Source organism: Eubalaena glacialis, chromosome 9, assembly GCF_028564815.1.
Source record: "Eubalaena glacialis isolate mEubGla1 chromosome 9, mEubGla1.1.hap2.+ XY, whole genome shotgun sequence".
Lineage (NCBI taxonomy): Eukaryota > Metazoa > Chordata > Mammalia > Artiodactyla > Balaenidae > Eubalaena > Eubalaena glacialis.
The window spans coordinates 44,528,519-44,543,188 of NC_083724.1; the positions used below are offsets into that span (position 1 = coordinate 44,528,519).

Sequence of the window (14,670 nt, forward strand, 5' to 3'; positions counted from 1 at the left end):
GAAGCCACGTGCTTTTTAGGACCTAGTCTGACAAGCCACACACTGTCACTTCTACCTTACTCTGTTCTTTAAAAGCAAGTCACCAAGTTCCGTCCACACTTAAGGAAAGGGGGGGGGGGTTAGGCTCCAACTTCTGAAAGGAATGTCAAAGAATTTGTGGAAATTTTTTTAAAACTACCACAGAGAATGTAGGATGTAGCAGATCTGTGCAGAGGAAGATGCTGAATTCAGTTTTGTACATGTTGGATTTGAAATGCCTGTGAGTAATCCAAGTTATGAACTGTAGATTTGCTTCAGAAACAAGTGTATGCCCCTTCCCAGTGTGAGATTATGCCATTTAATTGAATCTTCTCAACAACAAATATTGATATGTCATAAGGTTTTAGAAAACATGTGAAAAAGAGAATAATATATACCATGCAGGCAAGAGGTAGAATTCTCCATGCAGCCCTGTTCATAGCCAAGGATTTAATTAATTATTATCTGAAAAGCAAATGTTTTAAATGATATTTAGGCTTTCCTTCTATTCCTGCTGTATTCCTCAAACTTTAGGGCTCATAAGGTTTACTACAAAGGATTTTATACAAAACCACATATGCTATAATTCAAGGGTCATTTGGACAGCAAGTGACTTTTGCTACCTGCAGATTTTGAGAATTCAGCCCTGCGTAAGGAGACTGTATAATGTTTCTCTCCTCTGAGAACATGAGAACAGATGGCTGTGGTTTGTGGGGTTCTGCAAAATCCCTAGAGAAGGTGGTAACTGGGTGAGTGCCCAGTGCTTGTGTTCCTTTAGTTTTTTGTCATCTACCTTCCCTATTCTCACCCCCTTCCTTATCTGCCTCAGCTGGCTGACTTATAGGAGTCACCACACTTATCTTTTCTAGGGTGAGTGAGGCCCAGTGGGGTAGCTAATTGTTGACAAGAGCCTCATTTCATGGGCTCAAACCCAGCTTCCTGTTGTGGGACCTAAGTTCCCATCCTTTCCTGGGTATCAGCTTGATTAAGCTGAGTGTGAACCCCAGTGTCTCTGCCTTGCCTCCCAGTTGAGTAATGTGATAAGAGCTCTGGGGCACACAGGGTGGCATGTACCCTTATCTTAAATTGTGCAGCCTACTTTATCAGACAAGGATCCTGAAATGGCAACTCTCCAACCATTGGTCTTTAAAGGGCTAATTTATGTACTCAACAAAAGCAGGCAAGCACCTCATGAAAGGTTTTGTTTCTTCTTTTTTTTCATTTTATCTCCACTCCTAGAGAAAGTGACTTATGAACTCTGTCACAAAGGAACTTTCTCTTTATGTAATCATTTCCCAAAATTTATCAGCATAACCATATGGTATTTTTCTAAAGAACAATTAACAACCTTAACCTGCTACCCTATTTCTATGGAGCTGTATTTTTTAGTGGTCAGTCTTATAAGAATGATTATTCCCTAAAAGGGCTGCTGCCTGCTGCTGGGTGTGCATGCTTGCCAGGAAACATTAGAATTCAGAAGTGCTGTGTGTGCGCTAAGTCTTGGTTCACTGCTCATTCGCTATTAAAAAGAACCTGATCTCGGACAAGGATAATCCTACAAGAGTTAAATCCCTCCAGATTCATAAATGCTGGAAGGATATACAATGTAGAGTGGGCTTACCTTTGTACCTGGTCTAAACTCAAGAGGGTGCATATAGCCAGGTCCCAGAGTTGTCCTTTTTCGGTCAGTCTTTTACTCTGGTGTCAGGACCGCCGTGCTACTGCGCGCTAATTTCTTTATTAAGAAGCAGAAGTACCAGAAACACAAAATCTACTAATATACATGGGATCCATTCTCAAATTGGAAGATGCTATTTATGTCACTGTTCCCCACTTGGTGGTATTTGTGATTAGAGGGGTGCCCAGATTCAGTATAACTAGCACTGAATCACCTAAGAGCACGGTTCTTCTTCCGACTTCCTGGATTGAGTTGAACCCTTAGCTAATTCATCCATTTTCTTTTCTAATATCTGAGTTCAAGGCTATTTATTTTCCTCTAGGAATTTCTTTAGCTGCTTTCACAAGTTTTGACACGTAGGGCTTTATTGTTCAGTTACTTACAGATGTGTTTTTAAATTTCCAAACAGTCTTTTTATGATTGATTTCTTACATATGGCCCTGAAGTCAGAAAATAAGGTACATGCAATGTTGACTTTTGGTATTTTACAAGACATTCTATATAGTTTTCATGAGTTTGAAAAAATTGTGTATTTTTCTTGAGTGTGGATCTGTCCATTAGACCAAGCTATGCTAGTGCTTTGTTCAGATCTTCTGTATCTTTATGAATTTTTTCAGATTGATTTCTAAATTCTTGAGACATTCAAATTTCCCCCCATGAAGTTAATTTCTCCTTATAATTTATATCCGATTTTTTGGCCTATGTTGTTAAAAGCATATTGGCTCTGGATCAATATATCTTCTGAGAAATTCCTCCTTTTATTGTAAAGTAATAACTTTCTTAAGCCTTAATAATGCTTTTCTGCCTGAAGTCTATTTTGTTTGCTACTAATATTGTGACAATTGCTTTCCTGTGGCTATTGTTTTTCTGATATTTCTTTTTATATCACTTTATCGTCAACACTTCTGCATTATTTTTATTTTTATTTTTTTTATTTTTTATTTTTTTAAATTATTTATTTATTTATTTATTTTTGGCTGTGTTGGGTCTTCGTTTCTGTGCGAGGGCTTCCTCTAGTTGTGGCAAGTGGGGGCCACTCTTCATCGCGGTGCACGGGCCTCTCACTGTTGCGGCCTCTCTTGTTGCAGAGCACAAGCTCCAGATGCACAGGCTCAGTAGCTGTGGCTCACGGGCCCAGTTGCTCCGCGGCATGTGGGATCTTCCCAGACCAGGGCTCGAACCCGTGTCCCCTGCATTGGCAGGCAGATTCTCAACCACTGCACCACCAGGGAAGCCCCTATTATTTTTAGATGTTCCCTTTTTTAACCAGCATGGCTACTCAGGGTAAATGACACTGCCTGCTATGACAAACAACCCCAAATCTCAGTGCTTTAACACCACGAAGGTTTAAAAATTATTCTTTAATTATTATAATCTCTTTCATATTGGTTTTTTTTTTTTTTAAAGATTTATTGCTAGTTCTTCTGTTTACAGCATCTGCTGGCAATCCCCCATAGTGTTTTTCCTTAGTTTAGTTTGTAGTTTGGTGGGTGTGGGTGAGGGTGTTGGTGTGGGTTCACCTTTCAGAGGGTTTTCTCTTTCTCCTAAGTGGATTTCCAGTGAATCCTAGATAGTAAAAGCACTATCAAGTGGTTTCGTATTTGGTTCTTTTGGAACCCTAGGCCTCTAGGCCTTCAATGGTCCTAGGTGAATTTTAATTTTAATCTCTTGACTTGCGTTTCCTACATCATTCAGGTAATATAAATCAAGACATACTTGGCATACAAGCAGTGTCTCTAATTCTCATAGGTTGCTTTTTGTTTTCCACCCAAGATTCCAGGCAGACTGTGCTTTCCAAGGCCAGAGGATAGAGTTTGTTCTCATCCCTCTTTCATTAAGAGGGCCGCTTTTTAAGGGCCACGGCCTTATTTAGAAGTTCAGGTCTAGGCCTTTCTTCCAGCACCTGGAGGTCACTTCTCCTGTGGGGCCCAAAGGCCTATGTCCAGTCCAAAATCCTGCAGGCTACCTTTCATCAGCTTTCTAGAATAACTCTTCATTTCCAGCACCTGGGGATTTCCCTCGGTCTCTTTCAAGTTTGGAAATGTATTAATTACTTTTAGGGTGTTCTGTCTTATATAGCATTTCTTTGGATTTATAATGATAAATGACATTACACCTTGCCAGACACTTTCTGATCTCTTTTTTTTTTTTTTTTAGCAAATAAAAGTCTCAGAGGGAGAGCCCAGGGGTTTCTACCTTGAATTTAATAGCATTGTTTTATTTTGATTATATTTAATTTATGTGACTATTTATTTTAGGTGAGTGATTCTCAGTTTCCTTATATACAGTGATAACAAACCTTCCTTTCAAAACAAACTTAGTTAAGTCAGTTTAAAGAAAAATATTAAGTAAATTGACAAGGGCTAGGTGGCTATGAAAAACCCATAAATGTGGTATATTAATATTCAAGTTTATAGAATGCTTGAAAAGCGTTTGATGCTCTTCTGAGCTTTGTCCTCATTTTAAAGAATGTTCCTAAATGCTAAAGCAAACCTAGACAAGAAGATGTTTACCATCAACCTGAGCCTGGGTTGAGAATGTGGGAAATGGGTTACCCAAATCAGGGCATAGTGCCAGTCAGATATTCCCTTCAAAACAAACAATAAAGATCAGCTGTACTACTCAGAATGGGCTGGATTAGCATGTGGTAACACAGAAACCCAATATCTCAGGGCAAAACAAAAAGATTTCTTTCTTGCTCATATATCCAATGATCTTTATTCAGTAGGGGCTCTGCTCCTCACAGCCCCTGGGCTGAGCTCCTCCATAGGCACCAAGGCGGGGAACAGCATGTGGCACCTACACTTGGTCCTAATTCTTCTGCCCGGAAGTGACACCTGCCACTTCTGCCCTCGTTTCATTGATCAAAGCAAGTCACATGGCCACCCTAATTTCAGAGGAGGACACGTGCGCAAAAGGCGGAGAGCCAGAACTATTTGGTGAAGAGCGATAATGTTTATAAAACCCGCCTAGCAAACAAACAGTTCTGGATCCGTCCTCTAGATGGCGACGTGGAGCCAAGCATCTGTTGGGGAGGTCAGCCATAGTAGAGTCAGACTCAGTGTTTACAACACCCCCAGCCTGTTTGGTAGCTCCCTTCCGTACAGAGAAAATCCCTAATTAGGTAATGACTACGGTTGGGTAAGGTAAAATACTTAACCTTCACTATGAACTGATTTGTTACCTAACAGATCCCAAGAGGCTTCCTTTCCCGTTGGTAAAACTCCATGCTGTTCCATCGCCAACGACTCTAGCCACTTCATTTCTACAAATATTTATAGACCTAATGTATGAATATGGTTGAAGTATTTACAATGGGCATAACTTGGGTTTCTCCCAGGTTTGCCTCTGGGCTGTTCTGGTGCAGCGTTCCTTCTCTGTCCCTGGGGTTTCCTAAAAACTCCCCACGGCCTTCTGTAATATCTGTGGATTTGTGAGTCCCTCTCTTCCCATCACTGCCTGTTCACAGCTTCAGCTTTTCTTTTCCCTCAGGTATGCCGCCTCCGGTTTTCTAGAACTTTCTTAACTGCGTCTCTGTGCCGTAAAGGGGCACTGAGAGACAAAGGCTCTATTTACTAACTTCAGTGAGTCCAGGGCACTTATAGGCTCTATGGAGATTTGTGCAGCACTGAAATTTTCCCTTACCTAGGCTGATACCCCAATTTTAATAACCTTAGTATATGTTTTGTCCAACCATGACAGACTTCAATTAAATCACTGATCCTGCTATTATGTTTAAAATGAGGGAACACAATACCTTAAACTTACTCAATGCTTTATAATTTCCAGAGTATTTTCTTATGTATTCTATTTATTCTGTTTATTCTTCACAGTCACTGTAATATTCGGTATTCATTATCTTAATTTAAAATCACAAAGACGGTCAGCTAATTTTCTCAGGGTTAATAAGCTTGTCAGTACTAATCGTAGAACTGTAACCCAGGACTATAGCCTCATATCTAGGACCCTTTCAATTATTCCATGATGTTGCCTGTAACTCACAAACATCAACAAAACCTACCAAATTTTAAGATGGATACTATCTGTCTATTTTTAAACCCTTCATATTTATTTTGGAGCTAAGGCCAGCACCCTTATGTGCTCTCTGAAGCAAGTAGATATGATGTCATTTAAAAAAAAATTTTTTTTTTTAAGGTTGACTCATAGGCAACTAGAGAAAATAATGTACATGTGCATTTAGGGGATTTCAAGTTCAGTAATTCAATCCAACACATATTTATCGGGTATTTATTTCTACCAGGTGCTGGAGATGTAACAGTAAAGAAGACAGACATGGTTTCTGTCCTCATGAAGCTTCAAGGCTAATGGAGAAGGCAATTATAATAGCAAAAAGAACTACAATAAAGTCGATAACATTTTTTTCTTTCAGTGTTCCTTTCAGGCATTGCACAGTCTCTCTTTTTTATTGGCGAGGAAATGGAGGCACAGAAAGATTAAGTAACTTGCCATATGACACACAGTAAGGGGTAGAGCTAAGATTTGAATCTAGCTGCTCTCAACAGCAGCATTTTGCTACTTTACAGGTACTACAGGGTTGATGTCAAAGAGAACGCACACAGATTACTTCAGATGACAAGGGGTCATTGTAAGGAAATTTGAAAAACTGCAACAGCATGGGAAACCTAGACAGCTAACCCTCTGGGTCCCAGGACTTTCAAACTGCGGCCTAGAGCAGGCCTTCTCTTTGCCTACCACCCCACCTCCATTGCTGGACAGTCTGGTTTGCTGCATCCCATGCGGTGCGTCTCTGGCAAGGGTTATCTTGTTCCTGCCAATAAGTTTATTGCCTTTGACTCACACGCTGACCCCTTGCTCACTGTTTTTCGACTAGGGTGCAGGACTCATTTCAGAGAACATATAGGGCAGAAGCCACAACAAGTGTATGGAGAAAGAAACTCCCTGGGGTTGTGTTTTTGAAGGGGTCTGTGGGGTTGACGGGTAAGGACACAGGCATTTACTTCTCTCAGGGGAGCAGCGCTGAATTGTTGGTGACAGTCCTCATTATTTTAACTCCATCATCCCATCTTCGCCACAAGCACGAGGCTGGTCTGTTTCATTCTTCCACATCCTTAGCACAGAGTAGACACTCGATACATATTTGCTGAATAAATGAAGCAAGTACAGTTATCACTAGAGACACAGGATTTTGTTTACGTCATAGGCTTTGTTAACAATAAGGGGTTTAACTTGAATCCTGAAGAAACTGATCATCCAGGTAAGCAAACTCCAAATGTTTGGTAGACCCAGATTGAGGTGGAGAGGAGTCGCAGTAAGAGAGGGAGGGAGGGATTAAATTTAGAACTTTAACACAAAGGTTTATCATGTTTAAGTTTAGATTAGTGCCTACATCAGAGGTATTCACCCTAGATGAGTGAAATTACATGGAAGCCACCACGAAGAAAAATATATTGTCGTAGGGAGGGTGGTAGGGAGACGCAAGAGGGAGGGGATATGGGGATATATATGTATATGTATAGCTGATTCACTTTGTTATAAAGCAGAAACTAACACACCATTGTAAAGCACTTATACTCCAATAAAGATGTTAAAATATATATATATATATTATCGTGATAAATGGGGATGTACTGAACGGGGGTCAGGAGATAAAAATAAGTCAAGGGGAATTTACTTTGAACAGTGATCAGCTTCCTACAAGAGCATATAGATTTGCCACAGTTTCCTCCAGTATTTGTCTGTTCCCTTCCACTAGTCTTACCAAGTGGGTAAGTCCTGGGTTCAACAGTCCCGGGTTCAACACTGATTAGAGAGAAGAGATGGTAACTCATGACCAGAACCATCTTCACCAACTTATAATTCACAATGAATCTTTAAATATTCAAAGAAGGAAGGAAAATAACATCAGTTGGCACCTTCTCAGGAATGTTAGGCACTTTACATTCATTGCTTAATCTTTCAACAACTCAGGTAGGTGGCCTATCCCTGTTTTACAAATAGAGATCAGCAGAGTATGCTTTCCTCTGCCCACAGCAGTTTAGGTAACATGCTCAAATTTACACAGAGGAAGAGATATATACAAAGTCAGGTCTGTACTTACACCAAAGCACATATATTGTATCCCCTGTTGAAAAAAAAATTAAATGTCCCCTTAAGTATATTTTATTAGTTATTTGCTTCTCCTGTTTCTGAATTTCTTACTTGAGGTGTGTTTACTTGTGAGAACTGGCAGAAGAAGTGACTCGCCCTGTGCACGGAGTAAAATCCGAGTCCGTGGTTCTCATTCACAGTAACTGCAGAAAGTCTGTATTCGAATTTGGGGCCACTTACAATGGATTCAGTACACATACTTGGTTTCTTGAAAATGCCATCCTGGAATCTCTGGGTTTCCTTTTCAAAGAAAATTAAATCCCACACAATTTTTTACACTCTGCTTTGTTTTTGTTTGTTTGTTTTTTCAGACTACTGTCAGAGGATGTGGGAATGGACATCCCCTTTGAGGAGGGAATGCTGAGTCCCAGTGCTGCAGACATGAGGCCTGGTGAGAGAGTGTTCATTCATTTTCTTCAGCAGTGTTCTATATCCAAACGTGTTCATTATTCAGTGAGAGAACCATTTCCTGTGCATCCAACTTGTGATATCAGTGAAAAAAGTGAAGAGAGGAAAAAAATATGTGTGAGGAAGGTGTTAGGCTTGATGTGGTTAATTTCAGAGTTGACTTGAATCATCAACTAGTGTGGGCCGCCCTTTATCTCCTGGGCCATGCCTGGATCTGCCAATGTTTTCAGTTCCTGTGATAACTGGCTGCTGTTTATCATTATACCAAATTCTAACATCTAAGTTCACCAGATTTATACTTAAGTGTGAGAATATTTAAAATTAGCGATTTAATATTAAGGATGCTCAGTATCCTGATTATTAAAAAAGAAAAACAAACAAAAAACCCAAACTACACTTTACAACCCAAGGCATATACAAAAAGGAATTTAAAAATTTCAGTTGCAACCTATATGACTCTCACTCTGTACTAGGTTCACTCCTTTGCACTGTACCAGCTACAGGATCATACCAAGATCCTGAACCCTGACATTATCAGTCAAGCCTAGAATTGAGAAAGAAGGGAGTCAATTTTTTATTTCTGTCCAAGTATTTAAAGTGCATTCTTCAAAGTACTAATCATGTGACATAACTATTCTTAAGTGTTCTATGGCCAAATAAGCATGGTAGCCACTGTACATCTGCTCCACTCTTCAAGGTCCACAATTCACTTTTTATTAAAAAAGGTGAATTGTGGGAATTCCCTGGCAGTCCAGTGGTTAGAAATCTGCGCTTCCGCTGCAGGGGGCCCAGGTTTGATCCCTGGTCAGGGAACTAAGATCCCACAAGCCGTGTGGCATGGCCAAAAAAAAAAAACAAAAGTGTTATATACATAACATTTCTACCATCACAAAAAATTTCTTTTGGACAGCACAGCTCTGAGAATCCCTGTAATAGGGAAACCCAAAGTTTTACAAACTGACGGATCAATAGAAACTTTTTTTCAAGTAATACATAAAAACATTACATGGAACACAGTTCAGGTGTTGTCTATACAGAAAAAAAAAAAAATCTTAATGACAAAGAAACAGTGTCAGCTTCCTTAGGACAAGAGACAAGACTAGAGTTAGAATTCCAGAATTGATGGGTATACCAGATGGCCTTCAAAACATTTTGTGATAGGGAATCCTGAAATTTTTTTGTTAAGGTATCTCTCTAACATTGTTTAGTTGGGATCAACTTGGTTAAAAATGACTTCTCCAGCTCTGCTTCTGTTAAGTGAAAGGCTCTTGAACAGCAAGATGCATATTACAGTGAACGAGTGGGAGCTAATTCCATGAGCCTTACACAAGGAGACTATCACTACGGTACAGGAACCAATGTCAAGCAATATTGGCATAAGAAGTAATGACTGCTTGATCAAGGAATGTAATCTGGGAGGGTACCTCAGTTTTATTGCCAAAAAAAAAAAAAAGCCTAAGAAAGTTCACAACAGAGTTGTCAGGAACTAAAGAGACGTATTTTGGGAGTGTCTGTAATATTACAGATAAAGTTTGTATCCTCCATTTCACAGGAATAAAGTCTACATGAATCATTTTAAGTTATGTGTAAAGCTTAACTGTTTTTCTTAAGTAATATGCATCATAAAAAATTTGATTCAGTATTATATCAATGTCAAGTTCTCAAACCTGAACAGGGCAGTTCTAAAAACTACATCTCTGCCCATTTAGCAATGGCTCCCACTTCCTATTTCTGCGTGGCCAGGGCTGATGTAGCTGGGGCGAGCCAGTACTGAGGCCTGCTGGTCAAGAGTGGGGTCTAAATCCCACATGAGGAGTTTTAGCAGGTGTGCCTTTGCTGAAAGGGCCTCAAAATGGTTTTTCACTGGGGCCCACACCCACTGTTGGCAGCCGTGTGTATGGTCTAATACTTAATGTTGCTCTTTATCTGCTTTAGAACCTCCTAATTCTCTGGATCTTAATGGCAGTCATCCTCAGAGAATCAAACTCACAGCCCCAAATATCAATCTGTCTCTGGATCAAAGTGAAGGGTCTATTCTCTCTGATGATAACTTGGACAGTCCAGATGAAATTGATATCAATGTGGATGAACTCGATACCCCCGATGAAGCAGATTCTTTTGAGTACACTGGGCATGGTAAGTTGCCAAGTTGGCAAGGCCAAAGTTAAGTGAAAAGTGAAAGATTATCTAATCTTATCTAATGCCATCTAAGTGGCTTTAGGAACAAACCTCTCATTGTGTTGCTGGTGGCTCCTTTCTGTGATTTCTAGAAGCTTCTGTTTGTATCTCAGGTCATAGGTGGCCATGATTGACGGTTTAGAGCTTGACAGAACAGGTGTGGCTAACAGAGGTCATACATAGCCATCACTCCTTTGTTAAACCCCTACTTTATGCCAGGCCTTGTGCTTGGCTGGGGTTGTAGGGAAACTGTTACATGCTGTGTTATAAGAAAATTGGGACTGGGTTTGCAGAGAAAGAGAATTTAATCTGGAAGATAAAATTAGAAGTGGAAAAATTAGAGCTTACCAGTTTCTCTGTACAAGCTCCCACTGTCTGGAATGTTCTTTCCCACAGATCCTACATGGGTGGCTCCTTCTCTTTATTCAGATCTTAATCAGATGTCACCTTCGCAGAGGCCTTCCCTGACCTCTGTAATCAAAGGCATTCCCCACCCCACCACCTAGTCACTCTCTATCCCAGTATTCACTTTATTTTCCATGCATCACACTAATTGAAATCATATCATTTAACTATTTGTTTGCATCTCTGTTTTCTTTCTCTTCCCACTAGAATGTCTGCTCCACAAGGTCAGGGACTTTCTTATGTTTAGTGCTATATCCCCAATAAAGCAGGAAGGAAGGAGGGATGGGACAGGGTGTGTGCTGGGGGAAGAATAAAAAGGAAGAAAATTAAAAGCTGCTGGATCAAACACTGGCACTCCTGATATGATTACCAGCCTTATTTTAGTTCTTTCTCTTGCTCAATGAAATTGCGTTTGTTAAGAAATCTATACAAAGCACTTGCTTTAAAAAATGGCATCATGTAGTTTCAGTTTTACAGGGTGGCATTCTCTGACTTTATAGTATTTGAATTTGAAAGTAAGAGAATCCTGGCTACAGCTACTGCTTTGATACACTTTGAAAATGATTAAAAAAGAAATACCACAATTGAATGATTCCCTGACTCATTTAGAGCTATACTGATTCCAGCAGTTTCTTTCATAGAAGAACATAGTTATGAAATTAGGAGAGTCATCATCAAATTACTTAAGTCAACCAATGGTCATTGAGCAACCAGGGCTACAACCACCAGCATAGATTCAGACACTGCCTTCACAGAGTGTAAAGCTTTATTTCCTCAAGCTAAGAAAACAGGAAGTGGCTAAACTACTTGTATTACAGACTATCATGTTTAAGTAGAGATTTTATATTGCACTTTTATCATGTTCTTGGATTTTTAGAGTTATCAGGATATTTGACCCTGTAGGTTGAAATACACAAACAGGAGGTGAAAGGTCTTGAATTCATATTCTTTTCTGCCATCTCAGACACTCTTCCCCAGCTACTCCATCCTTTCCAGCTGACCCCAGCTCTCCCAGCCCTTCTTCTGCTAATAGATCTTCAAGTGTAAAAATCATGCCTTAACTTAAAATCCCAGAGAAGACAGCTGTGGCAGGACCCTGCGAGCCCCTCCCTCTCCTCCCCCTGTACTTCCCTGTTGCCCTGGAGAGCTGTGTCACACCACATCTGAACCTTTTCTTTTTATAAACAGTAAAACTGTCAAGCAAAGTGGCGGTGGCTGAGCAAACTGGTAATTAAAGCTGCCACTTGCTGACACAGTTCTTTTTATTTAGTCGACACAGTTATGTTGAAAGAACCAGATTAACAGCCACAACCCTGCTTTTAGGTCTTAAACTCAAAGGAGAGAATTTTAATGTAAGCTGAATTTTAAGTCCACCTTGATTTTCATATGAAAGATGTATGTTCAGACACTGTTTTAAAAACAACATTAAACATTGAAAACACAAAGTGCATCTGAACAGCTATATTTTATAAACATGCAGATATAGATAACTGACTATAAAGAGAGAATACATTAGCGTCCCAAAGTATGAAATTAATGCTTGGAAAGCTTCATGGTTTTCTTGTTGTTTGTTTGTTTGTTGTGTGAGCATTCTGAACTAGGCATATACATTCTAAACAAAACTGGAGTTTTTAAGGCACAGGCTTTCAAGAGTGTTTGGTCAGTCATTAATTTTATTTAATGAACACTTTTCATAGTGCTTACTGTGTGCCAGGATCTGTGCTAGGTGCATTATAAATATTAACTATATTAATGCTCACGTCAAATCTATGAGTAGGTATTATGTTACCCCCAGAGGTTAAGCAATTCACCTGAGGTCACATAGGCAGTAAATGTCAGAGCCAGCATTCCAAACCTGAGCTGTTGTCCTCGACTCCTGGGCCACGCTCCTTCTCCATAAATATACTGACAGTGAATAGAAGAATCTTTTTACTAGGTTAGGCTAGCACACCTGAAGTCAAGCCTGGTGACCCACCCTCACATTTACATTCCCTTTTATCCAGCCATTTTCCGGTGACTTGAGGGCCCTTAATTTCCCAAGTGCTTAAAGGATGTTTACACCATTTGCCTGTTTTATTCAGTTGATGATCACCAAACATTGCTGCCAGGTTATTTGCCCACAATGTGATTTTGCTTATGGAAAATTTCTGAAGCTCACTATCAAAAGATATTAAATTAGTCTTCCCTTCCAAGCTATTTTCTTTAATAGCTGTGTCCAAATATCATTCAAAGTACCGACATAATTAAGGCTTGACTTCCTTTGATATTTAGAAGTGCCAAAGATATCAGAAATATGTAGATAGTGAAGGATGTAACAGGCCAGTCTCTCATATTAAGGGAGATCTGAGCTTTTTTTTTCTTTTAATACTTTATTATACTAATCCTATAAACTTAAAAATATCCAAAGGTCAGAAAATTGATGATGACCTATTTCTGTTTTCCAAACCAACTGCAGAGTTACTTTTACTGTAATTCAGGTCTCAGCAAAGGCATTTCATAAGGGAAATGGAAAAATGATAGAGAATTTTAGCCTGAATATTTCTGATAAGAACATTATAAGAAACACTCATGTGCGCTTATATTTTTTCTTCCTAGGCTAAGCGATGTTTAGTGACCTCGTTTAAGCTATCTTTTCTAAAACTAACCCCTAATGACAGACAGTTTCCTATGTGAATAAGATGCCCTAACGTTTTTTCCACATAATCAGGTAGTCACTTCACTTAACTTCCTTATCTGCAGTCTTCCATTATTTTCACAGCCTACAGGCAACCAGCTTATAAAATCAATTCCCTGTTTTAACTCTGCATATTAACTAGGCAAGTGTTAGGCTTATTCTGTTTTACCCACGAGCAACCTTATGCCATAATGATGATGTGGTCTGAAAGGATGATTTTTCCTTGTATTTTTGTATGCTGAGTTTTCACATTCAAATTAACTACATACCTGTTGTCACCTGAAGAACTTTAAAGACTTTCTTAGCTGGGTACAGGATGTCTTTCCTCTAGCAAGTAACAGTTCAAACCCGGGGGGCAGAGTGTATGAAAAAATGGAAGTGGGAAGACCACTGAGCAAGTTACTCTTGTCGCCTGGGACTAAGATGTACCTAGGACTCTAGCAATAGCAAAGAAGATGGAGAGAGCCCGTGTTTGAACCCCAGCTATGCTCTTTCCGACTGTACTGAACTACACTTCAACAGGAAAAAAGTGAAGAATTTTCTCAGTTTGTGATACTGGCAAAAGATGAAGCTGAACTTAAGCTTCATTCTGTCAGGAAGGGTCCCTAGAAATATGTTCACATCATTATATGCTTTTGTAGAAGTTGGAAAAAAAAAAAAAAAGAAAAGATTATTTTCCTTAAAAAGCTCCCTCCCCCCAAAACTATATATACTTCAGGCTCAAACAAACCTGAATCCACATTGGATACTAAGTAGCATAAAAGGGAGAGATGAAAGGTATGTTAGGAATGAAAATTAAAAGCTAGTTTATAAATCTCTGGGTATTTAGCATAATACTAAACATGTCTTGAATGATGAGTGTCATTTAGAAAGCACTCCTCCTACAAATTAAATTAGTAACATTCAACCTAATGTTCTCTAAATCAATAGTCTAGATTAATACATAGCATGTTCAGGATTCAATTATGCCTATGTTAGTGATCAAATATGTCATGAATAATACCTAACCTCATTTTCTTCCTGGGAGTGATTTCTAACATTTAATACAAATAAAGAGGCTCTTTGGCTTTAAAAAAAAAAAAAATTAAAGGAAAAAGTTCAAACGTAATGAATGTCTTTTAAGGCATTTTCAGACTGTTCCCATTATCAGTGCAAGATCACAACATAGAAAGCTAGTCCC

General features: G+C 39.3%; 1 protein-coding gene across 2 annotated transcripts in view; it reads left to right on the forward strand.

Moving 5' to 3' along the window:
* The window catches only part of PRUNE2 (prune homolog 2 with BCH domain), a 198,896-nt gene that overhangs the window by 151,838 nt on the left and 32,388 nt on the right, over positions 1-14,670 (forward strand). For both annotated transcript variants that reach the window (XM_061201171.1, XM_061201172.1), the window contains 2 exons: positions 8,137-8,216; positions 10,169-10,369. In XM_061201171.1, coding sequence (XP_061057154.1) covers positions 8,137-8,216; positions 10,169-10,369 — 281 coding nt within the window. The remainder of the gene's footprint in view (positions 1-8,136; positions 8,217-10,168; positions 10,370-14,670) is intronic.